Source organism: Siphateles boraxobius, unplaced genomic scaffold (assembly GCF_051911475.1).
Source record: "Siphateles boraxobius isolate OS27281-9 unplaced genomic scaffold, OSU_SipBor_1 9, whole genome shotgun sequence".
Taxonomy (NCBI): domain Eukaryota; kingdom Metazoa; phylum Chordata; class Actinopteri; order Cypriniformes; family Leuciscidae; genus Siphateles; species Siphateles boraxobius.
Genome location: NW_027509219.1, coordinates 20,690,906 through 20,715,511, shown reverse-complemented (window position 1 = coordinate 20,715,511; position 24,606 = coordinate 20,690,906). Strand labels below are relative to the sequence as shown.

General features: G+C 38.6%; 2 protein-coding genes across 2 annotated transcripts in view; both read left to right on the top strand.

Moving 5' to 3' along the window:
- The first annotated feature begins 1,033 nt into the window (after positions 1-1,033).
- On the top strand, positions 1,034-8,560 carry prdm2a (PR domain containing 2, with ZNF domain a). The gene is made up of 3 exons (XM_077224299.1): positions 1,034-1,114; positions 3,040-3,117; positions 3,257-8,560. The coding sequence occupies exons 2-3, from the start codon at positions 3,075-3,077 to the stop codon at positions 7,711-7,713; spliced, it is 4,500 nt and encodes a 1,499-aa protein (XP_077080414.1). The 5' UTR covers positions 1,034-1,114; positions 3,040-3,074; the 3' UTR covers positions 7,714-8,560.
- A 2,441-nt stretch (positions 8,561-11,001) lies between these two features.
- The window catches only part of rimkla (ribosomal modification protein rimK-like family member A), a 36,836-nt gene continuing 23,231 nt past the window's right edge, over positions 11,002-24,606 (top strand). Inside the window, exon 1 of the mRNA XM_077223954.1 lies at positions 11,002-11,680. Coding sequence (XP_077080069.1) covers positions 11,518-11,680 — 163 coding nt within the window. The 5' untranslated portion in view covers positions 11,002-11,517. The remainder of the gene's footprint in view (positions 11,681-24,606) is intronic.

Genomic DNA, 24,606 nt, shown 5'->3' with positions numbered 1-24,606 from the left:
ACGTCCGACTGAGTATTGACGCAGTGGTATTACTTTTTCAGTGTAGCATCTTATATCAGTACAAAATTGGGACACCGCGGCCTCTAGTGTTCGCTCGTATTAAATACAGGAATGTGGTTTCTGAAATTGAACAGGCTGCATTGATTTAATTCAGATAAGAACAAAGACCTTGAATATATATGTTTTTTTATTTGATAGTTTTTAATGTCTATAGCATACATTAACACGAGCACACACCTGCTGGTAATAAACGCCGTGCTCATTTGCCCTCGAGTAAAAAAATGCATTTATATTAGCTACTAGGCTATGTTATATAGGCCTATAAATGAAATTTCGGTTCGAGGTTGTTTATGTAGGAGTATGTGCTTTATTTCTGCTGTCATCTGACAAAATGGATGATGAAAACACACCAGCAAATCGTGGGTTTTGCCTAATAAGGAATTAATTTGCACAAGTTTCATAGTAGATTTTCCATTTAGTTTATGCAATTTTTACTGAGCACAATACATATTTAGCCTATATAGCATAATATAAATAAATGTATATAAACAAATATGTAATTGTATAAACTATATACTTAAATTAGTAATATTTTATATTAATGACAATTCTTCAGATTCAGTTGGTGGATAATACCGAGTTTCTTTTTAATACATTGGAGGGTGTTACTAGGCCGATAATCTCCTTTTAAAATTGCTTTTATGCATTTACATTTCTGAGGGATTTTTTTAAACAATAAATACATTATTATCAAACAACAACATTCCAAACACAAAATTTTCAAAATCTCTAGCCAATAAAACATTCTCCCTGAAAATATTTTAAAATAGCCTAATTATGCAGTTAAAAAAGGCACTCTGTTGTCCCTTTGCCAATTTGGAAAAACATATATTTGTCGTGATCAGAATTAAAAAATAATAATAATTAAAACTGACTCATTGCACACAACTGAATCATTTAAAGAGACTTTTGCTTTGCGTGTAATATTCCATGTACTGTAGCCTACAGGTGCATGAGATCTCGCACATGCGCCTTGTCAGTAGTGCAGTCTGCAGTAGCGTCCGTCCTGCGCGTGCCCACCAGACTCAAGCAGCGAGGCGTCACAACAAAGCTGGTAAGCAATACATAGGTATTGCCAATTTAATACATAGACCAGAAAGGGCATACCTAATCAAAATCATGTGGCATAAAACGGCCTGCCGAAGTTTTGCGATGTCAACCTCATTTATGTTGTCTGCGAGTTAGCACTGAGACTAAGCGCGCATGCTTTTTTATTTATTTTTTGTAAGTAATAACGCCGTAAAACTCACCGCTATATATAGGCGTACGAACCTAATGCATGTCGAAGCACTTAAACGTGGAGCGTGTGTCTCTGACCGTGACCTTCCCGTCTGCGCTTAGCGACAGTGCCAAACGAGCTTTCTTATTTAAAAGCCTGTCAGACACCCGCAACATGTGCGCCTTGACTGTACAATAGACATGTTTACACGATTATTCCCGCTTTAAACACTTGGATCTATTCGCTGACAGCATGCATTTATGTTGTGTAATTGCGTAATTATTTGAACACATGCATAAATCCGAATAGGCCTGGAAAATATTACAAACATTCGCTGCATGGTGGTAAATCGATCCGCATATGTAGAGTGGGAATGCGGCAGTTATGGGTGCATTACGTTATTTCTTGAGCATTGTAGACAAAGACTCGTGCCTATTGCCATTGAGTTGACATTGATACGTTGTCTATTTAGTGCATTAGGACGCCCTGTGATCCTAAGAAGTAAAATGAGATTATTTAATATTAGCTTAGGTAAATTTATCTGACCCCACCCACACCTCCATAGTCTTACAGGTAGACTACAAATGAACCCATGAGGATCTCACTTCCTGTATGTTTATCGTTAGCCACATCTGAAAGTATATCATGTAATACTGGTAGAATTTGGGGTATAGGTTGCATCACCAATTGAAAACATGTTTTTTTTTTGTTTTTTTTTTTACATTTTGTGCATGGATTTGTTGTGGTAATTTAATTTACAAACATGCCAACCCACTCACCACCCACAACAACCATTAAAAAACATAATTCATACATCACATTCTCAGAATTGTGTAAAATGTATACATGGTACTATTTTGTGCATTCTTGTACAATCTTTTGACAAAACTTTGGAACCCTCTCTGCCTGGCCAGCCATGATTTTTAAGGGTTTTTTAACATGCAGGTGAAAAAGTGTTGATATAGAGCCTTCTGATTCAGATGATACCACATGCATGTCATTTTACATCTATTAACATGATCACAAATCAAATCATAAATCATAACTTGTATTGTAACCTCAGGATGACAGTGACATTTACAATAGTAATTTCACTCCTGTAGCTAATTTCAAATTGGTTAAACTATACAACTCAGCCATGTTACAGCAGTCTTCAGTTTTCACAGTAAAATGTGTCTTTGTTCTGCATGAGTATGTTTGCATTACTGCTATTTTTTTATTGAAGGGCAGAGTAAGTATTCTTGGAAAAAGCATGTTTAGCTCTTAACACTGCACTGCTGGACTGTGCTTGGCTCAATCAATCTGGTTGTTTTGTTATTCCAATTTATGTATATTTGTCGAAGGTCATAAGCAATCTAGATATGCTTTTTAATAGTAAAAAGATTTTCAGTAATGAACTCAACTGCCCACTTTTGTTTCATTTGAAAAGTTGCGATGATGATAATTTAATTATCCTTTGTTTACACATTTTCAGACATGTCAATTACATTTATGAGTATATGTGTATGCGTTGGTCCTAGGTTAGTTTAAGATGTCAGACAAGAGTGACATTGCAGCATGCCATGAATCAGCAACTGCACTCTCTGTCACCCAGTTGGTTAATCTTTCACACAAACATAAATTCTGATAAAGTATGTAATTAATAGAGATATGTCTTATGGATAGTTATTTTTAAGGTAGTAGGCTATTGTCTTTGCGTGCTTCATTCTAAAATTAGATCTTTGTCAAAAAATAGCCTATGTGTTCATTTTCCCCTTCAGCCAACAGGGGGCCTCTCTTACATACCCAAGAATAAATGTTAGCGAGGGCAATGAGGAAGATGTGGAGATCAGATGACAGTAAGTTTAAAAATGTTTCTTCATTTTGTACATTTAGAAATGTTTTTGACATACGTTGGAAAAGATTGCACAGGGCATATACAATCATACAGTAATTAAAATTTCTTTCTTATGTCACTGGTATATTCATATATTTCAGTTGTGGAAGAGAAGAGACATAGTATGCCATCAGAGGTTTTTCTCCAGCAACCTGAGGTTCAAGATGACCATTCTGATGAAGCTGCACTTCATGGTATCTTGCAGCCAGAAGGGGGAGAGATAGAAAGAACCAATGAGAAGATGGATTGCAAAGACAAACAAAACACACAATTGTTCCAGAATCCATGCCAGCCTGTGTCCCAAAATCTAGCTAATCATAATCAAGCCTGTCAGGCGAGTTACCATGAGCATGCTGGATTGATAAAACAGGATTATAGGACTGATTTTCCTACAAATGACACTAAGGCTGACCTTGACCATAGTACTAAACTCCAGGGTAAATTGCCCTGTCCTCGATGTGAGAGAAGGTTTACAAGTAGTCAAGGCCTGCAGCGTCACATACAAACACATGCTCTTTCAACCTGCCACACACAGCGGTTTAAATGCAATCGCTGCAGAAGGACCTTCAGTACGCTGTTTAGTCGTCGGAGGCATGAGAAAAGGCATGAAAAAAGAAATAGGAAGATGAATGATCACACAATTGCCACTTGTACTGCTAGTCAGAATGTCCCTGGCAGTGGTGAACCTTTGAAAACAGCATCACAAAACCCACAGCCAAACAAGTGCATAAATCTAGCTGATGGTGAACATAGGGATGATAAAAACCTTGGCCTCACACATCTCAAAGCCTCACACATCTGCAAGTACTGCAAAAAAGCATTTAGGAATCATACTAGTCTAAGGAGACATCAGCGCAGGATCCATGAGCGCCAGCTTCTTCCTAGAGGTGTTTATAAGAAGGTCAAAATCATTCAAGAACCTGAAAGACAGCAGCTTGTTGAGACAGCACAGGAATGTCAGACTCCTAACCCACGTTGTGCAGAGGACATTGATCAGGAAAAGGAATACATGGTTGACATCTCCAGTAATATTTCAGAGAATCTCAGCTTCTACATAGATGGGAAAATTGTCTCGACGAGTGCTGTAAGTAACTGTGAGGTGATTGAGATCTCTGGGGGCTCTGCTGTGATTGGATTGAATGCTGTTATAATCAGTCCAGCTCTAATTACACAAGCTCTTAAATTAGAAAACAATAACAGAAGTTTCATCTCTGACCTGTCTGGACAATCCTCAGCCAAAAGAAGGACGTCGACCCCACCTTTACTCCCACAAATAAAAACAGAATTAGAGTCTGAATCCATCTTGAGTACCTCATCATCTTCCTTGTCATCTTTAACATTGTCCTCTATGTCTGGAGCTCCACTGGTCACTGCTCATTTACCTCAGTGCATTGAGACAGTTGCCTTTCACAAGGACAAAACTGTCTATCTGTCTCCCAAACTCAAGCAGCTCCTGCAGAATCTGGATGGCAGTAATCAGTCGTTTGCGTTAATTGCCGATGGCCACAATCTGGGTCCTCCCTTATCCCTGACTGTTTTACCTGCAACAACAACTAGATTTAAGAGAAGGACAACCTCCCCTCCCAGCTCACAACAGCAAACCCCTGATCTAAATGTAGAAAATCAAGATCAGGATTCTACAAAAGCCAAAATGTCAAAGTCGGAGAGCCATGCGTTGAGTCTCTTGGGCAATGAAGAAATTGAGCCTTTAAATTTACCCATAAACAGCTCTGATGGAGCTCAAATGCAGCAACAGATCTTGCCATTGGACTGCTCTGTATCAAGAACAGGAGGAAACTCCTGTAATCAACAGCCATTGGACCTCTCCAACTCTGTGGGTAAGCGAGACAGCAGTGAAGCCTTAGAGGAGTCCATTTTGGACTTAAGTATTAGTGGAAAGAGTTTAGACTGTGACTCCACTGGAGTCTACCTCACTCAGCCTGCTTTGAGGAAGAATAAACCTAACTCTTGTATGCTTCAGAAGGTGCTTATGAATGAGTATGGTGGGGTAAACAATCCTTCTGTTGAAGATTCAGCTGCTGCAGCTGTCGTCAGTGCTCCTGACCTATCAAACCTTGCGGTTTTGCCAGTGTCTGATGCAAGTCCACCAGACCCTGAAAAGCTTTTGTTTGAATTGGCTCTTCCTCCTGCCTCACTCCATTTAACCCCTCCATTGCTCGCTCCTGTCAGCATCCATCAAACTGCCCCAGTCCCTCCACGTCATTGTTCATCTTCTGCATCTCCAACTTTTGTATCATTTCTATCAACTCCCACAGTGGAACCCGATCAGGACATTCAAACTCTCCATTCAACCTTCCTGGTATCTGACACTGTACCACCCACAGCATCTGTAGAAGACTGCGCTGATAATCCTGTACATCTCTCACAGGATGATTTGAAAGTGACAATCCCTGATTGGGTGTCCTCTGCTCCTGGAGGTCTGGAGAGCCTTATACCTGCAGCTCCTTCCCTGACTTTACAAGGCCCTCATTGGGTCGCTGATCCTGCCATATGTGAACTAGCTCAAAGAACGTTGGTTGTAGATTCTGTATTAGCTTCTGACACACAGATATTTTCTACATCTCTGCCTGTCAATCAGTCCAACATCGCATCCTTGACTTTTCCTCCAAACACTGTTGTTATTGAGTATACAGTTGCACTGCAGTCTACAGAAGCTATTCTCCCAGATCTCCAAGCTAATTCTGTGCATTGCCTCTCAGATAAAATACCTGTTGATGCATTACAACAAGAACATTATGTCCCATCTGAGCCGCAACCTCTTAGTCAAGACACCTCCCTACTTTCTGAACCACCCACACAGTCGGTTACTATAGAGCAGTCATCAAGCTCTACAGATGGTACACCAACCCTCATGGCTTCCACTAGTGTTGTAAAAGCAGAGAGCAAAGAAGAGGGACAGGACAAAGCCCAGTTCTCTGATTGTTCTAAGCAGGAAAACACAGTTGAAGATGATTTACCTACCTTGCATACTTTTTGCAAGAACTTTATGTGCAATGTTTGTGAACAGCCCTTCCAGTCAATGAAGATTCTCAGCCAACACGTAGGTGATCACTCTAAGGAGTGGCCCTATAAATGTGAATTTTGTGTACAGTTGTTTAAGAGTGACACAGGTTTGCTGGAGCACCGTTCCAGTTATCATGGCATCGGTAAAATTTATGTTTGTAAAACATGTTCTAAGGAATTTGCTTTCCTCTGCAACTTGGAACAGCATCAGCGAGATCTCCATCCCAGTCAAGAGTGCTCACACACCGAAGTAGTACATGGCAAGTTAAGACCTGAAAACCATAACAGTCCCAAAACTGACATGACTGATCCAAGCCTTCCAATCAAAGAAATTAAGCAAGAATCTGAAAACACAACCTCAAAAGTCAAGGAGGATGTCAACTTGGACACTTCTGAAGAGATGTTTACAACAATAAAAATCATGGCATCTGGAGGGGTCAAACCAAAAGGCCCAGATGTACGTCTAGGCATTAATCAACACTACCCAAGTTTCAAACCACCTCCTTTTCCATACCATAATCGAACGCCAACTGGTATGACGGCTGCATCAGCCACCAACTTTACCACCCACAACATCCCTCAGACCTTCAGCACAGCCATTCGTTGCACCAAGTGTGGTAAGAGCTTTGACAACATGCCCGAACTGCACAAGCACATCTTAGCTTGTGCTAATGCTAGTGACAAAAAGCGCTACACTCCTAAAAAGAACCCTATACCACTTAAGCAGTTTGCAAAAGCACAAAATGGGGTGTTATCAACTGCAAGGATTGTTAATAGTAGGCAGAATCTCTCTCAAAAGGCCGGACAACCGAAAAAACTGAACTTTCACGAATCAGCAGTTAAAATAAAAATGAGTCTCCTGAATAAGAAGAAATCTCAGCTGTTGCAAAGGGGCAGACCTGCTGGGCTGAGAAAGGCCTTTGCTCAGGATGACCTAGACATTTTTGCATGTCCTCACTGTAGCAGGGAGTTCACATACAATGCTAGCTTAAAGAAACATGTAGCTTTTAGCTGCCCCATGAGGCCGGCCAGTAGAAACTCAAGGAAAAGAACACTCAGTATCGTTTCAGCTCAGGAGAACAACGGGAGCCTTCGCAGACAAATTGCAAATATGAGTGCAAAGCCACAAGGGTCAAACCATGGGCCAAAAATAATAACGAAGAGTCAAATCATCAAGCAAGATGCCGCAGTTGATAATACTCAGGATTTTAGACTTAAAAGATCTTCTATTCTGTCAACATCTGTGGTTCAATCTGGTAAAAAAGGCAAGATAGTCCTCTCCTCAGTTGCTCAGGTTAATTCTCAGGAGCCGGGTGTTCGGGTACATGTTTTAGGTAGAAAAATGGAGCAGGGAGTGGGCGACATAAAGCTACAGCCCAGAAGAGAGGACCGTTTGTCTCTCAGCTTGAGAGAGAGAGTAGGAGGACCCATTACTCGCAGTGTGCAGCAGGCCAGCACCACAACAACAGTCCTTAAACAGCCAGACAGCACCAACATCATCATGCATCCTGTCATTCTTCAAGTCAAGAAATGAGACTTGTAAACTATTAACTTGTATCTGTTTTTTTTTCTCTTTGTTTTTTTAAATGCCCCCTTAGTGCAACATATACCTGTAAATATGCATCTAAATATTGGACATTGTTGAAACAAACTTAAAATTATGGCTGAAATAAGAATGTCCTTATTTTTTTTAAAAATCACTGGCTTTGGGTGTGTTAGATTAAACCGTGAACTAAATTCGGCAGAAAAGTAGATCTCCGGGAGCTAGGCTTAGTACCTTTGGATTACATAAACCTCAAACCTTAGAATTATAGTGGATGGGGATAGAGATGGGGATCAGGATGGGGGGGATGGGGATGGGGATGGGGATCGGGATGGGGGGGGTGGGTATGGGGATCGGGATGGGGGGGATGGGGGGGGGGGACAGGGCTCCTCATGCAAGTGATCCTCATGCAAGTGATCATCATGCACTTTATGCTGTAGTTCATATTCACCTGTGTCAAAATGCATTGCAATACTACTCAATTACTACCAATTATTTATTAATGTATACTGTGTTTAAGAGAAGACGATATGTGTTCAGTGAGGTTCACTGGAAAACAGGTATTTGTTGTAATGGTTACTGGCTTCTATTTTTGTAGATTGTGTTAGTTGTTTGTATTGATGCAGTTTAGACTCCATGCATGCCAGAGATTCCATGTATGGGTGAAGGGAAGGGTCAGAATATAATATATCTGCACCACAAGGGGCAGGAGAAATTTATATTCTGTTCACAAAGAATATGAATGAATATATTTTAAAAGTCTTTCTAGTTATCTCCATTTCTCCCTTTTTGTGCCATTCTCCTTCTAAAATATAAACATATTTGGTCAGCTTTCAAATGAGTAGGTCTCTTTTTTTAATGCGCATATTGTGTAGCATTAGGGAAGATAGTTATTCGTGAAATAAGACACTAGCTATCAGGTCTGGAAATGTAGCTCTAAAGACGATTGTTTTAGCACAAATATGTGTCTTGATGACGTGTCTTGTTGGCCATGATGACGGTAAACAAAAAGGTCTAAAAGGGTCAATGATTTAACAATAATGATGATATAAATCTGATGCATATATATATATGTATATATATATATATATATATATATATATATATATATATATATAATGCATCAGATTTATATCATCGAGAGAGAGAGAGAGAGAGAGAGAGAGAGAGAGAGAGAGAGAGAGAAAACAAGTTAACAGGTAAAGTTTAAGGCTAACATGAACAACGACAAGTTTACACTATTGATTGTTGTGACTGAAAATGTTACCAAAGCTTGCTAGCAGAAAGATACACTTAGCTAGGCTACTTTATAATATATCAGAACTTGTCTTCTGGAGAGAAATCGCAAACAGGAAGAATTAATCTTTCAAATATTATAAACTTGCTGAAAATTCCTTTTTATCAAAATAATGTAACTTTTAATCCATTGTTTATTTTTTGCCTAATAGTTAGCTTTATGGCACTAATATTCTTGACCCAACGTTTTCAGGCTTTGGAAGGGTTGCAGAAGCGTTTTAATGTGAATGATTGAATAAATTGCTCCGTTCTAAGTTCATTTAATTAATGTGTTTGATTTTTCAATTACATAATATCACTTAAAAAAAACAGTAGCCTACAAGCTAAACTACATCCTGTATCACAAACATAAATGTATCAGTTTTTTTATTCTACCCCAACAATTATGCACCCCAAGGGTAAAGCATGTCAGTGGCATTTTAGATGCATTCCAATAACACTCACAAGCCTCATAAACACAAACTTATTGTGACAAATGTTACAGTGCATATGTCTAAATATGACTTATTGTGACAAAATGAAATGTTAATGAATCATGGATAGTGTTTATTGTCTTGCACAACTGGTTACTTAGAACAATAAAATTTAAAAAAATCTATATTATATTTATCATTCTATATATTCTACGTATGACTTTTATCATGCCAAAATAAGCTTCTTATCTGAATTGTGCGCTGATGTTATAGTAATAATATCCACTGGGTGGCAGCGTTGACTCGCCGCATGATCGCACCAGCACGAAATGTACATCCTAGTAGCCAATATCATTGTTAAGAAATAATTTATTTGTAATACATTTGCTGAAGAAAATCTTTAAATTGTCCATCATATTACATGAGTGGGTCAAAGTTTTATAAACATTATTCAGGCTGTGGAATGTACATTGTACATATCGACATAAAATAAATAAATAAGTATCACGCCATAAATGTTCCGCCCTGACAATATTAATTGAAAGCTGATTGGCTAAGAAAATTGGCGCTTGGGGTTGATGGACGTGTCAGGTCAAAATAAGGGCGGGACCAACAGTCTGACATGATTTACTGCATTGTGTTATTTCTGTGAACTGTACAGATCACATTTCACAGAGAATAGAAGAAAGATTAATTTGAGACAGGTTTGATTTTACTTAAAGACATCATTTATTTACCGGATGGTTTAATAATGTCTTTAATGTATATATAATGCTTGTTCTCTCCCCCATCGCCCCTCCCTCTGCCTTTCTGGGTGTAAACAAAGCAAAAGTGGGTCATTTTGTCGTGGCATGATTTGATCTCACATAACAATAGTAAGGGTTCTGCTTCCGTGACGAATTGTGTGAATAGCCTCCAAGCGATGTATCTGTCACTAAAACAACAAAATAAATTAAACATCGCCGTTAGGGTTGCTCTGACACCATATTGACTCGAATTTCTAGACTGACAAGCTATCCATATCCGACATCTATCTTTCCAAGAAAAAAAACTTAGCTTAAGTGTTTTGTTGTTATGGTGTTGCCACGACTATAAGAAAACGCTGGTTGATCTACACAAAAGAGTGAGGATGCGCCTGCAGACGCGCTCATTCCCCACCTCCTCGGGGAGGGGGGATTCTTCGCTCAACCGTTCTTTAAAAAAAACAAAAACGTTTCAACACGTAGCATGAGCGAGACAGGCGTTGGTATCCAAACTAAACCAAACCAAACCTCCCCACGCCCGGTCAGAACCGGTTCGGGGGTAGTGCGCGCTCTTGGAGACTCCCTCCCTTCTCCCTTGCTGAAATTCCTGCCACGCGCTCATACACAATAAAAAAAATCCAAGCGTAGAACGAGCGCGCGCACGCCTGCGCATACGTCACTCCCTCCCATCTGCCTTTTTCACCCTGAATCTCCCATTGGTTCCTGCGGACACCTCGAGCCTCCTCTTGTTCTCTCCCCCGATTGGTTCGCGGTGAGGACTGTGGACTGCGATTGGTTAATGTGAGTGCGAGCCCTTCTTGCGCATTGGCTGGTGCGGACTGTGCATGAGCGCGAGGGAAAGAGTTGTAAACGCGAAGCGCGTGCTGGGAAAGACGAGGCGTAGAGCAGAGAGCGGCGCGAGCACCGGAGATCAGCAGGGGCATCACTCGTCACAACATCCAGCCTCTTAGCCGCCCTCTCTCCATTTTGTCGCGATTTGTTTCGGTATATCTTTGAAGTCTGAATCGAAGTGAGCAAAAGGGAACCGAGCTCTGTAGCGAGGCTTTTGTTAGCCCGTGTTGGGGGCAATTACTGTTGCCCTCAGTGGGGGGGGAGCGCGTAATCATTTTTCGGTTATTTGGGAGGCAAAATTGCCGCCTCTCGCCGCACGTTCGTTAAAAATCGATTTTAGGTGCGTTCCTGCTTGATTTTGGATCTGGCTAGAGTGGATTAACTGGGTTTTGTTTTAAAAAAAAACGTGTTGCGGCTCTTTGTGTGGCTTCAGCTTCGTGTCCCTGTTGTAAGCTAAGTTACCCGAAGTTCCGCACTCCAAGCTCCAAAACATGTGTTCCCGGGTGTGGTTTATCACAGACCGGCGGATCAGCCAGGAATACCCGCAGGTCCAGATCCTGCGAGCTCTCAAGGAGCGCTGCGCCGAGGACGATGTTGAATTCCGCTATCTTCTAATGGATGAAATCGTCCTGACCATCACGGACGGACAGCTCGGTAAAAACTGCGCGCACATACACGCATACATTCCATCTGTACAAGTACTGAAATGGTTTTTGTTTAAACTGTTGAGTTGGCTAAACTGGTCAGTGTGGATGGTTAGCACGCTTGCTTTGAGCGGATGTGCATCACCGTGTGAATGTGTTTTGTGTAACGTTAAGTTAGATGTGCTGGTGGGTGACCGCCTAACCCACTTTCAGTCAGCCGCCACAGCCTACCCGATGGATGGAACGCCGTTTAGTCGAGAAATCCTTTTAATCGAATATTTAAATATATTCAGATCAGTATTTAGATATCATATTACCATTTATTGTTTTACCATGTGCGCGCGAACAGTCACGAGTGTGCGGTGCGAGCGCGTTCATTATCACATAATGTTAAAGCCTCGAGCGCAGATGGCGCGACGGTCACAAAGACCCGTTATATCCAGGTGCTACACAAGCGATGGTTTTAGGTTTTTTAACCTTTTTATATTCAATCGGCAAGCTTTGGTCGGAATTAATTAAACTGGCATGCTATGACGCATTTGTGCGAGGTTTCACATACAAAGGGCTTTAATCGAAATGACCGATTCGTCACGTGCAAACCTCGACTGAAATACGACTGTAGTCGGAAGATGTTTTTGCGGTCGTTTAGACGATTACTGATGCAATCTCATCACGGTCTGGTAGTAAAGCAATATTAAGAATACAGGCAGACATTGTCTAACTTGTGGTATCCGGGATGCTTAAAGATACACACACCTAACTGTAACTTACTTCATCTTAGTCATAGATTATCTTGTTTTACCAGTCTAGTTTTAATAGTCACTTATATGTTTAAACATCGGAGTCAGCGTTGGTTACTGCCAAATATGACTTCAGATCACTTAAAGACTTGAATTGATCTGACAGAACCCCTTATATAATGCACAAAACGTGTACGGTGGTCATGCTGTTAAATTAAAAGGATAGTTCACACAAAAAATCATAATACATTTCTTAATATTTAATCACCCTTGTGTTCCAAAACATCATCATGCCGATTTTCTTCAGTGGTAAACAGATGTTTGGCAGAATGTGAGAGGTTGGCAGCCTGGGTCACTCACCATTCACTTTAATTGCATCTTTTTTTCCAATGCAATGCAAGTGAATGGTGACATAGTCTGTCATTCTGCCTAAAGTCGTTTTGGAAGTAAAACATACTGGTTTGGAACAACATGAGGGTGAGTAAATGGTGATATTTTCATTTTCAGCTCAACTATCCCTTTAATAATAAGCTGACAGCAAGTTGCAATGTGTTTTGTAAGATAATGATCTGAGTTATTGAAACAAGTGTTGCCATTGTGGAAGGTGGGGCTGTTTTGTTTTGACGTGACAGCATTTCTTTTAAGTGATGCAGATTGGCACTGGACATAAAGCATTTTGCATGGACCTGAGGTAAAGGGAGTGGCTATGCACCAATGCAGCTCTGCCTTGAAACAGCTACTTTAAGTTTAGTGGTGTGACTTTGTGACATAATGGATTGCCAGTCTAACAGGAAGACCTGAATAGACAAGATAAGAAGGAAAGAAGAACTAAGACCATATTGAGCTACTTTAATGCAAAGGTAGACAGCTGTATAGAGATTGTGACAGCAACACAACCGGAGCAGGTTGTTGGCTTGTCATGTTTATGTCTGTGTGTTTAATGTGCTGTTCTGGATTCTGTCTTGGTCCAAAAAGAAGTGGTTGACAGTTGGTCAGCTCTGGGATTTAAACCCCCAGAGATCCTGACATTCTGCTGAGTTACATCATCAACGTGAGACAACAGAGTAGGTCAGCAAATAGTCATGGTCACTTGTGCCAGTAAAAGCATTGCGATTAAAGACCATTGTTTGAGTACATACCATAATTCCTGAATAATAATTTCCTAAATTTATATGTGAACCTGTTGACAGGTGTGCCGCAAGAGTGTGTATGTTATCTTTTCACCTGCTGTGCGTGTTACACCACATGCGGCAATCAATAGGCAATCAGGGTTCAGGACTTTTGGCAGACTGATTTTTCACTTCATGTGATGGTGCGAGCGAAATCTGTGCATTACGTTTTGATGTCAAGTGTCCATTCCTCTAAGACATGTGATATCTAACACCAGTTGATTGTCTCACACATGCACAAACTGCAAGCTTGCTGAAAATTAAAAAAAAAACATGCAGATAATGCATACACATGACCGTATAAGACCGTAGTTAGTGGGAAGTGAAGCTTCAGACCGGAACGATTTAATCAACTACTTCCCAAGATGTTTCTTTTTAACTATAAAGTCATAGGGAAGATTTTATAGACATAGAAAAGAGTTGAGAAGTGTAGTGTTTAAATAGCAGTAGTATTTGTTGTGCACTGAAATTGAGGTAGTTCCCCTTGATTATCTCAACTGGGAAAAAGCAAGTTGCACATTTGTAAACCTAAATGTACAGGGTTCCTATGCAGTATGGAAAAATATTTGCATTTTCAGACTATTGCCCCAATTTAGTTATCCCTAATAAAAAAATAAGAATTGAATGAAAATATTTATAATTCAAGTAGTTTTTTCATGGTAGCCATTTAGTGATTGTCACACACATCTGAATGAATTCAAGGTGCACTTTTGTGTGTGCACGAGAAACCATTAAACTTGGCATAGCACAATGTTTTGCACACTAAGCCAACTATTGCGCCATCAGCCCATTTTGTGCTGTGGCCACAGAGTATGCGTTAAAGCAGACCTAAGGCCTTGAAATATGGTGTACTGCCATAACATTATAGTACCAGTCTTTTTTAAATACCTTTGAACTTTGCAAATAGGAGAATGCACATAGTTGGCACGTGTTGTGCCTTAATCCCATTCATGTCATGGTTTCTCCGCCATAGAGGATGCCTTGAATTGGACATTAGGCCTTGATATTAGATATACTACCCTAAGGAAAGCCAAATTGAGTAAATTGATCTCTCTATTATTTATGTTCTCGTAAAAACGGGACTTTTATTTTGACGGCTCTGCGAACAGCAGGGCCTGAGCTCAGCGGTCACATTCAATGTCTTCATTAGTTGTGGTCTCTGTTATATGATTAGAATGTTGTCCCGGTTTTAAAATAAAGCACAGCAATGATATTTGAGAGTGTTTCTCCCTTTTCAGGAAAAGTATCGAAATCGCAATTCTTGACCTTGTATCAGTATCGAAACAATAATTTTGGTATCATGACAACACTATTCTCTGTACAGTTTTGTCAATGCATTACTGGATAGAACTGTTAAACAAAGAATGTAAACCGTATACGAAAGAGTATCATAGCTTTTGCTTTTATATTCTTAGTAACATAAAGGCAAACACTTAATAGTTGTTTACCGTCAGCATATGCGCATTTATATAATTTAAACAAATCTTTCATTATCCAATAAATATTTAATTTCACAAACCTTGCAGGTTTAGTTATCAACGTGTTGTGTGTGACTGTCAGATCAGCTTCACTGGAGATGCACGATCGACAAACTTTAAACCCTTGATTTCAAACTATTCTGTGCTATATTCAGTTGCCCACTTTTATATTCATAGTTTTCACTGTACTCCATTTAAAATGACTGTTACCTTGCCTTTAAAAAAAAAAGATTCCCAGTACATGCTAATTTACCAGATTACTAAGTTTACTTCCTTTTTATTTTTTTCCAAACAATTTCTTTATTCGTGAAAAATACAGTAATATGATTACAGAATCAAGAAGTTGCAATCTAAAGTAAGTCGATTTACTTTAGAGATTCTTTTTTAATTCATTTTCATATTATTTCAGCCAGTCTGCTCTTACAAGATATCGGCATCAGCCTTAAAAAAATAATATCGGTCGACCATTAGTTTAATGACTATTTTGACAATTGATTGTTTAAAGCAATACTGTTTTTAAGTGAGAAAATTGATCAATCCATAAGCTTGTTCCAATCTGGATATTCTCGATAGTACATCTCAAAATTTGGGAAGATCGCGATTCAGATCGTGGATCGTGATTGTTATAAGATTGTGATATGAAATTTTGGGAAGATCGCATACCCTAAGTTATAGTATATACAAAACTAGAAATATACAAAATATTCCTGTGCGCATGTGAATAGTTTCTCAAGGGCACGAAAAAGTTTCTCTTGTGCATGCAGAATTCTATTTGTATCTCTTTATTTTAGGGGCTGTTCTGTTTGTCACTTCAAGAATCAATGAAAAACCCCATAGAAAATAAAAATATTCACAGATCACTGTATATACCAAATAGGGATGGGCGATATATTATCGTTTGCGATATACCGGTAAAATTTTTCCTCACGATAAGAATTAGTCTGCCCGCGATAATAACGATAAAGCCTAACTGATGACGGGACCCATTCGCAGCACACGGCCATGGCGGAAGGCGGACGTGAAGCTGAGTTGAAGTTTATCGCTAAACAAGTAATGGTGTGTTCACACCGAATGCGAATTTAATTATTTGCGCGAGTAGATTACATACAAAGTCAATGCAAAGACGCGAATAGACGCATCATTCGCGCCGGGCGTCGCGAATTGGGCGACGCATTTGCCGCGAACGTCTTCCACGCAAGTTGAAAAATTTGAACTCGAGCGCATGTTCAAGCATATAGACGCGATATTTGACGCTCTATTCGCGTTCGGTGTGAACACACCATTACTAGCCTACCTCTACAATCTGGAACTGGTAGGATACACACAGATAGATTTTCACCCGCTCATCTCGCCGAACACTGACTGAGCGCTTGAGTTTCGCTCTCCGTCAAGTGATCCGTAAAGCCCACTATATCAGTTCATCTCAATCAACAGTGTATTTGACGCGCAGTAAACGCTAGTGTGAGGCGCATGCTGTCACTTTGCTGAGAGCGCTCAGTGTTTGTCACACACTCAATGAGAGAGAGAGTCTTACATACCACGCAGAATTAAAGTGTACATGACGTCTACATGTAAATTATATTACTTGTTGTATTTTCCTGTAAAAATAATGGAGTTCATTTGGAATTATTCAGCTTTTATGAGCAAGCAGAAACTAATGCGCAAACGCAGACGTGATAATATTCATGAACCCAGCAGGTCATCAATCCTTAGTGCGGTTTATATTGTTATTAGTATCAGAATTCGTAGTAGTATTAGTAGCTATAACTATTCGTAGTTAGTTTTTTTACATTTCAAACTTGTAAATGATTTGAACTGTGTGATGTTTTTCAGTATAGTTGCACTATTTAAACATTATCTGCACTTTTACAGAAGAAACGTATATATGCAACTTTTCCATTTCTGCAAGGGATGGTGTTTGGATTTTTACCGTTTTTTTAATTATTTTATGTACGGTAATTGGTATTTTATAGGAGCCTATTTGATGAAGGGTACATTTTACTTTGCATGCAGCTATCACTTGTAGCTAGACATGTGCCGGTATTCGGTAATGCGATAAATCGCGGTAATGAATATGCACGATATTGTTATCGCGGGGACTTCGAAATACCGTGAAAAATAATAGATCTGAATTTAGATTTTTAGAACGCGCATCAGCTTATTTTCCATCAACCGCTTAAAAAACAATGCGTATATGCTGCGCAAAACACATGTGCACTTTGATGTAAACAATCCCCACATCACATGTATAAGCACTGTGCATGCAGTGCGCACTCTAGTCTAATGTAAACAATCCTCACATGGAAAAGAAGGACGGCGGAAGGAGGAACGCTGCCGACTATTTATCCCCCGCATGGCTGCCAACTCTCACGCATTCAGCTTGAGACTCACGCAATTGACACTTTCACACGGTCTCGCGCCACACATCCATTTTCTCACCCAGAGAAAAATCGCGGAGCAAAGAGGACACTGACACCGACAGACTACACAGAGCAGGTTACTTTTGATATGAAAAAAATATCAGCTCTCAGGTTTTATAACGAAATTCAGACAATAAATACTGTTTTGGTGCTTGTAAATGTGACGTGACAGATCGCGCGCCTCAGATCAAGTAAACCGATCATCTGTTACTTTTTATTAAAGATACAGTACAACCCACCGAAAGGTACGTACTTTCGATCAATCAGTGTTTTTCAACCACGGAAAGAGGTCAATAACACTGCAGGAGAACAATTATGTCACAGAACGTTACATTTACCTCAGGAAAGCCATTTAATGTTAGTTGACTATAAGAAAATAGCTATAGAGAGGAGTATTTTGCTAAATATGTGCACTATATTATTTTAATATATGTTTACTTGTCATTATATAATTGTTATTATAATGAAAATTACGGCACATTACATTTTTATATTTATATTATTATTATATTTATATTGTATGCATTATATTTCATTTCTCTCTGTATGTTTACAGCATTATGTGAGATATATTTTTTCTTGAGAAACATTTAAATGCAGGCTATCTACTGTAGCCTACCTAATATTTATCCAAATGAGTCAATATTGAATCAAGATTGAAATTAAATCCAAGAATTTAATTGAAATCATGAAAATTGTGTTAAGCAATAATACAAACAGTAGCCTCAGTAACCATGTAAACATTATAACATGTTGTCACTAAAAAATAAAATTAATGTTTTGACAATCACAATTACACATTGTGATGCAAGTTTTTTTTTTTAGATACCCCCAATCCGTCTGTTTCTCTTGTGCAATTAAAATATCGTGATAATACCGTATACCGTGATAAAAGCTCAATCAATTAATCGCAGCATGAAAATTTGATACCGGCACATGCCTACTTGTAGCCAAAAACAGTGGTGAATATGGTATTATATTTTTATCGTCATTGATATCGTAATCGCAATAAATGCCAGAAAATATTGTGATACATTTTTAAGTCCATATCGCCCATCCCTAATACCAAATATAAAGCGTAAAATAATGCTGAATTTGTTAAATATAGTCTTCAAAATCTACATAGAGGTCTGGAAAAGTATGCAATTTTGAAATGAAAAAATGTGTAGGAACCTTGAATGCAGAAGGTGGTACACTTGCAGTGTTGTTTTTGGCAGCCCTTTTAGTTTTAGTCTTAGTCTCAGTCTTTTGGACGAAAATGCTTTTTAGTTTTAGTCACATTTTAGTCACTTATAAACTTAATAGTTTTAGTCGACGAAAACAAAAAAAGTTTTAGTCAAGCTTTAGTCGACGAAAACGCAAAAAGGTTTTAGTCAATTTTAGTAAAAAAAAAAAAAAGTAGTCTTTAAAATATAAAAGTGCAGCTGTGTCAATTATCAAGTTCAAAAATAGAAAAAAAAATGCCACTTTGCAATCTGTTAAAAAAAAGAAAAGAATAGAAATCCATTTGGCAAGACAGGTCTATTTATCCCTACATTAGTGGCTGCAATGAGCCTGCATTTATCACAATTTATTGCACAATTTATCAAAAGTCATATGCTCAATGTTCAGCTGAGATCTGTACTTTGTTTTCAGTGAAGCTGAAACATCTGAAAAGCCCATCTCACAGAGATATGATGTGGCAAAGGGAAGAATAATGCACACAGCTCTCTGCCTTTAGCCTACCGGTACTTAAAAACTAAAATAGATTTAGTAAATAGATTTGAATATATAAAATAGACATAAGATACTGTGTTTGAAATGGGATTAAAATGATGGGCAGTGTATAAGATATAAATTAATGATTAATTATTTTAATATTCTTTTGTTCCGATCAGAGCATGTGAGCGGAAAGAGCATTTCTGAATATTCCTCCGCTCACTCATTCCGATCAGGGTCGCGCGCTCAACACAGAATGGCCTGCTGGTTCCAGAATATGTGGAATAAGTGCTGGACAAATTAGTGGACAAATCGCCCCTTTACATTAATTTAATTACTTAAATAGGCTATACAGGATAATGAGCGTTATAGCCGCACTTAAGCGCACGGCCGCACGCATAAAGCTTGCCACAAAGAACCGGCAAAAGTAATGATTATGAATGTGTAAAAAATAGCAAGGATACATTTAATTGTTTATTAATAAACTGGTGTTTTCGGTGTCGCAGCAAAGATGAAGTTGACGATGCTCACTCGCCATGAACGAATAAAGATATAAAGGCATAAAAAGGAAAATTTCCTCCCGTTTGGAGGAGACCTGTCACGCCAGTGGGGCGCGCCCCACACTTTGAGAACTGCTGGATTATACTGAAGTATGTCCATAAATCATCTCGTCGTTTCCGACCACCAAGCCGTTTATTGGCTTCGCCGCCATGGTCCTTCGAAGATGTGTGGTGAGTGACTAGCCGCAGGTGTGTTGTTGTTGTGTGGAATCTGGTGCGCGCGCAGCATGGGTGGTGGGCGTACCCAAAACAAGGATAGGAAGCGGTAGCATTGCTGATACTTTTTTTTAGCTCAAAACAGACAGATTTCACGCAAAATAGGCAGAAATGACATGCATTGTGATTGTGAACGTCAGACTTATAATCATTTTCGTTCCGTCTCGTCTTGTCAACGAAAACTCGAAAACGTCTCTGCATGTTTTAGTCACATTAGAGCCATTTTTAGCTAGTCATTGTCGCGTTATCGTCATAAAAAAAAGTGCGTCAACAAAATAATTTCGTTATTGTCATTTTTGTTAATACAATGTTGATATGAGCCACCACAGTCATTTAATAATATAAAAAATAACACAAAGTGAAAATAAAGTGGCATTTTTGGGTTATGGAAACGACAGTTGCCATGGTGAATACACAATACCAACAAGAACTGTTAATGAAACAGCTCCTGGTGAATAGAATGAAAATCATACCTGCATGCAAATCCTTCTCAGCTAACACGTGATATATTGGTATTTTACTTTTATTTCGTGACTTACTAATTTACATTGTGTCGACGTTGCTCGTAGTTTCTTTTGCACTTTAAACAGTGAAGCGTTACACAGCGTGCGCCGCCGCATTTGCGCGTGCAATTGAAGAGTGCGCGCTACGAGCACAGTATAACGGGACAGGACAGTAAAGTATGTTTTTCTGAGGTGAAAGTCTTTTTAATTCAGCGTGTACTTACGTCACTGCCTGGTATGTCATATTGTGCTGGGTTTTCTGAAGTAGTCGTGATTCGCCTCTCAACATAATTATGCTCTAGACACACACACACAGAGTGGATTTTCTTTTTTATTTGCGGCTTTGAACGATTACGTAATCGTGGCATCCTTAATCGCAATTAGACATTCGATTAATTGTGCAGCCCTAGTTAATACTTTTATTCAGCAACAATGCATCAAATTGATCAAAAGTGACAGATATTTTGTAATATGGCTTTACAATTACAAATAAATTCTGCTCTTTTGAACTTTCTATTTAAAGTATCCTGAAAAAATATTAAGCAGCACAACATTTATGATAATAAGGATCAAATTCTTTTTGAGTATGGAGTGATTTCATGTGACACTCAAGACTTGAGTAATGATGCTAAATATTCAGCTTTGCCATCACAGGAATAAATTACTTAAAATATTTTAAGTGGTAATATTTGACAATATTATTCTTTTAACTATATTTTTGAGGAAATAAATACAGCAGTAATGGGCATAAGAGAGACAAAAAAAACACACCCTTACAACCCCAAACTTTTGAGTGGCAGTTTATATTGAATAATTGTGTGGTATTATCCAGGCACTGTTTTGTCTGTTTATATACCTTATCTAATTCCAGCTCACCTCACCTTTATAGCTACCTAGGGCTGCACAATTAATCGAATTTCTAATTGCGATTACGATTACGGATGCCACGATTACGTAATCGTTCAAAGCCGCGATTACAAAAGAAAATCCACTCTGCGTGTGTGTGTGTGTTTAGAGCATAATTATGTTATGAGAGGCGAATCACGACTACTTCAGAAAACCCAGCACAATATGACATACCAGGCAGTGACGCAAGTACACGCTGAAATAAAAAGTCTTTCACCTCAGAAAAACGGACTCTACAGTCCTGTCAGCCGTATACTGTGCTCGTAGCGCGCACTCTTCAATTGCACGCGCAAATGCGGCGCGCGCGCTGTGTATTGCTTCACTGTATAAAGTGCAAAAGAAACTACGAGCAACGTCGTTACAATGTAAATTAGTAAGTCACGAAATAAAAGTAAAATACCAATATATCACGTGTTAGCTGAGAAGGATTTGCTTGCAGGTATGATTTTCATTCTATTCAGCAGGCGCTGTGTCATTAACAGTTCTTGTTGGTATTGTGTATTCACCATGGCAACTGTCGTTTCCATAACCCAAAAATGCCACTTTATTTTCACTTTGTGTTATTTTTTATATTATTAAATGACTGTGGTGGCTCATATCAACATTGTATTAACAAAAACTAGTTTGGGACTGCTATTTAATTGCTTTAGCATAGTCCTAATATTTTTCTAGTCTTTACTATGAGTCATACAATTTATGTGTATGTTAAGTAAAGGGGGACAGTACTTGTGTGTGTTAACAATTTTTGTGTAAACATGTATTATAATATGCCTACATATATTCAATGTAAATTGTGATAATCGCAATTACAATTTGAAGGAAATAATTGGCAATTATGATTTTTGTCATAATCGTGCAGCTCTATAGCTACCTCTGAAGTAGGTTAACCCTGTGTCCATACTGTGCTTAACAGTTTAGGTTACCCTGAAATCCTCACTCGCTCTGGATTCAGTGTGTGAGTGTGAGAGTCAGTCATGTTTCTTAACCCACAATGACACAGCTGCCGCAGGACTGACAGAAGGGGTAACTTAGGGGAAGTGCTGCTTCTTTCTTCTGTTGAACACAAAAGATATTTTGAAGAATGATGTTAACCAAACAGTTGATGTAGCCCATTGACTTTCAAAGTATGAAGAAAAAAATACTATGGAAGTCAACGGGGTCCACCAAATGTTTGGTTACCAACATTATTTATAATATGTTGTGTGTTCAGCAGAAGAAAGAAATTAATCCAGGCTGGAACAACTTGAGTAAATGATTACAGAATTTTCATTTTTGGGTGAACTGTCCCTTTAAGGGGGGATTATCTGTGCTGCAGTGAATGTATGACTATCATTTCCTCCGGAAGTTTGTCAGACTGGTATGAGTGTCAAATCTGTTAGTGTACCTGGCTGGTTACAGTTGGTTTATATAATGTACTGTTTTATAGGTTTTATTGTGAATTAGTCAGGTAATTAGTTTATTCAAAACCAAATAACAAATAAATGTGATAACACCATGTTTATCAGTGTTGTGAAATACTGATCCAAGATGGTGGACAGAGAGAGAAATGTCAACTACGAATATAGACTTACCTAGATGCATAGAAATTAATCAAAAGTGACTTTTACATTGTTGCATAAGATTTTTATTTAAAAAAAATGCTGTTTTGAAAGAATCCTGCAAAAAGTATAATTTTTTATATAAAATAGGCTAAATGCAGCATTAGGTGAGCCTTAGAGATTTCTCTAAAACAATCTTGCAGACCCCAAACCTTTGAACGGAAGAGTAATTACTCGGTTGTAATTAATATTATAATTGGTTGTAATGTTAGATGTATTATTGCACCCAATATTTGTGTGCTCTGTATTTTTATTCTTTTTTTATGGTTATGATTTTAAGTCAAATTCTATTAAAATCAGTTGCAACCCATTGCGAGTTTCCAATGTGTGTGCACTGTTTGTGTAGAACGTTGAGAAGCTGTTTTTGTAGAGTAACTTATGAGGCTTTTCTACATAGACAGTGTGACAATTAGGATGCTGCCTATTTAGGGAATTTAGGGCCCTATGATTTCCGTGATGCGGAAAACGCGGACGGAATCACGGAATTTACACGTGAAAACGGAATTATCTTATACCCGCGGACTTTGCATATATTTTGTTGACATATTAAATAAACAAATTTTTTTTTTACTTCTCATTTTTCAGTTTAAAACAACAAACGTAGAAAGGTCTCTAGCTAAACCGTAGCCAAATGGCATTGTTAAACATGTTGCCTAGTAACCATACGACCTCACGTTCACGCGTAGGGAAAAAAATGTCGAAGCGAGTGGCTTCTGATGAGCTAACGGGGGCTGCGTTTGTGGTAGATGCGTCCATTTGTATACTGTAACGTGCTGATCTAACCAGCGGTCTCATAAAACGTTAAAAAAAATTAAACGTCTGGGAGAATGAGTAGAGCAGGCGATCTGAATAAGAGGGATGATGCAAAATAGAGCTCTATCCGGTACGGTTTTCTTTGCGCACACACCCGACCTCGAAGCGTGCAGCCATACAGCGCGCGAGTACTGAATTGAGCTCTCTTTCATGTCTAAATAGACAAATACACACAACATTATGTCTAAATGTCCGTTTTGGAGAGTATTCACATAAACTATGTCGGCTATTTCTTAAACAGTTGTGAGACGTATCGGATGTGCATCACAGTGAGATCGCATGTCTTTGGACATGATCCGACGTCTTAAAGTGACAGTGGGTAATAAACCTAATGCGGTCCGTGTCAAGCAACAAAAGAAAAAGAGAAAAATATTCACTGTTTGTTAATAGCTTTAATATGTTTGTTAATATGTCTGCTTGAAAGAATAAATGATGTATGCAAGTAGTTATAAAGAATTTTTTACTTTAGGAAAAGTGGTTTTAATGTCATTGTGTTGGCTTTCTGTCAGGCACATATCGTTGTTTCAATGTTTCTGTCTCCCTGCAGCATGTCTGCATTTAATCTTTGATTTAATATTCATCAATCCTACCTTGTAACTGTTACTGTTATTTTTGGCCAGAGATTTGTTGAAGGTTTGGCTTAATTTTGAAAAATTTTGAATGTACTTTGCTGAATATATTAAGAGTTTAAATAAAAAAGCTGAATTGTGAGTTTGTGTAACTGAATTTAACGGTCAATACTGCTTAGAAGTGAAAAGAAAACAAGCAAATCCGAAAAATCCGAAAGGGCTAAAAATAAATCCAAAAAAATGGAATTTGAAAAAAAAAAAAAACT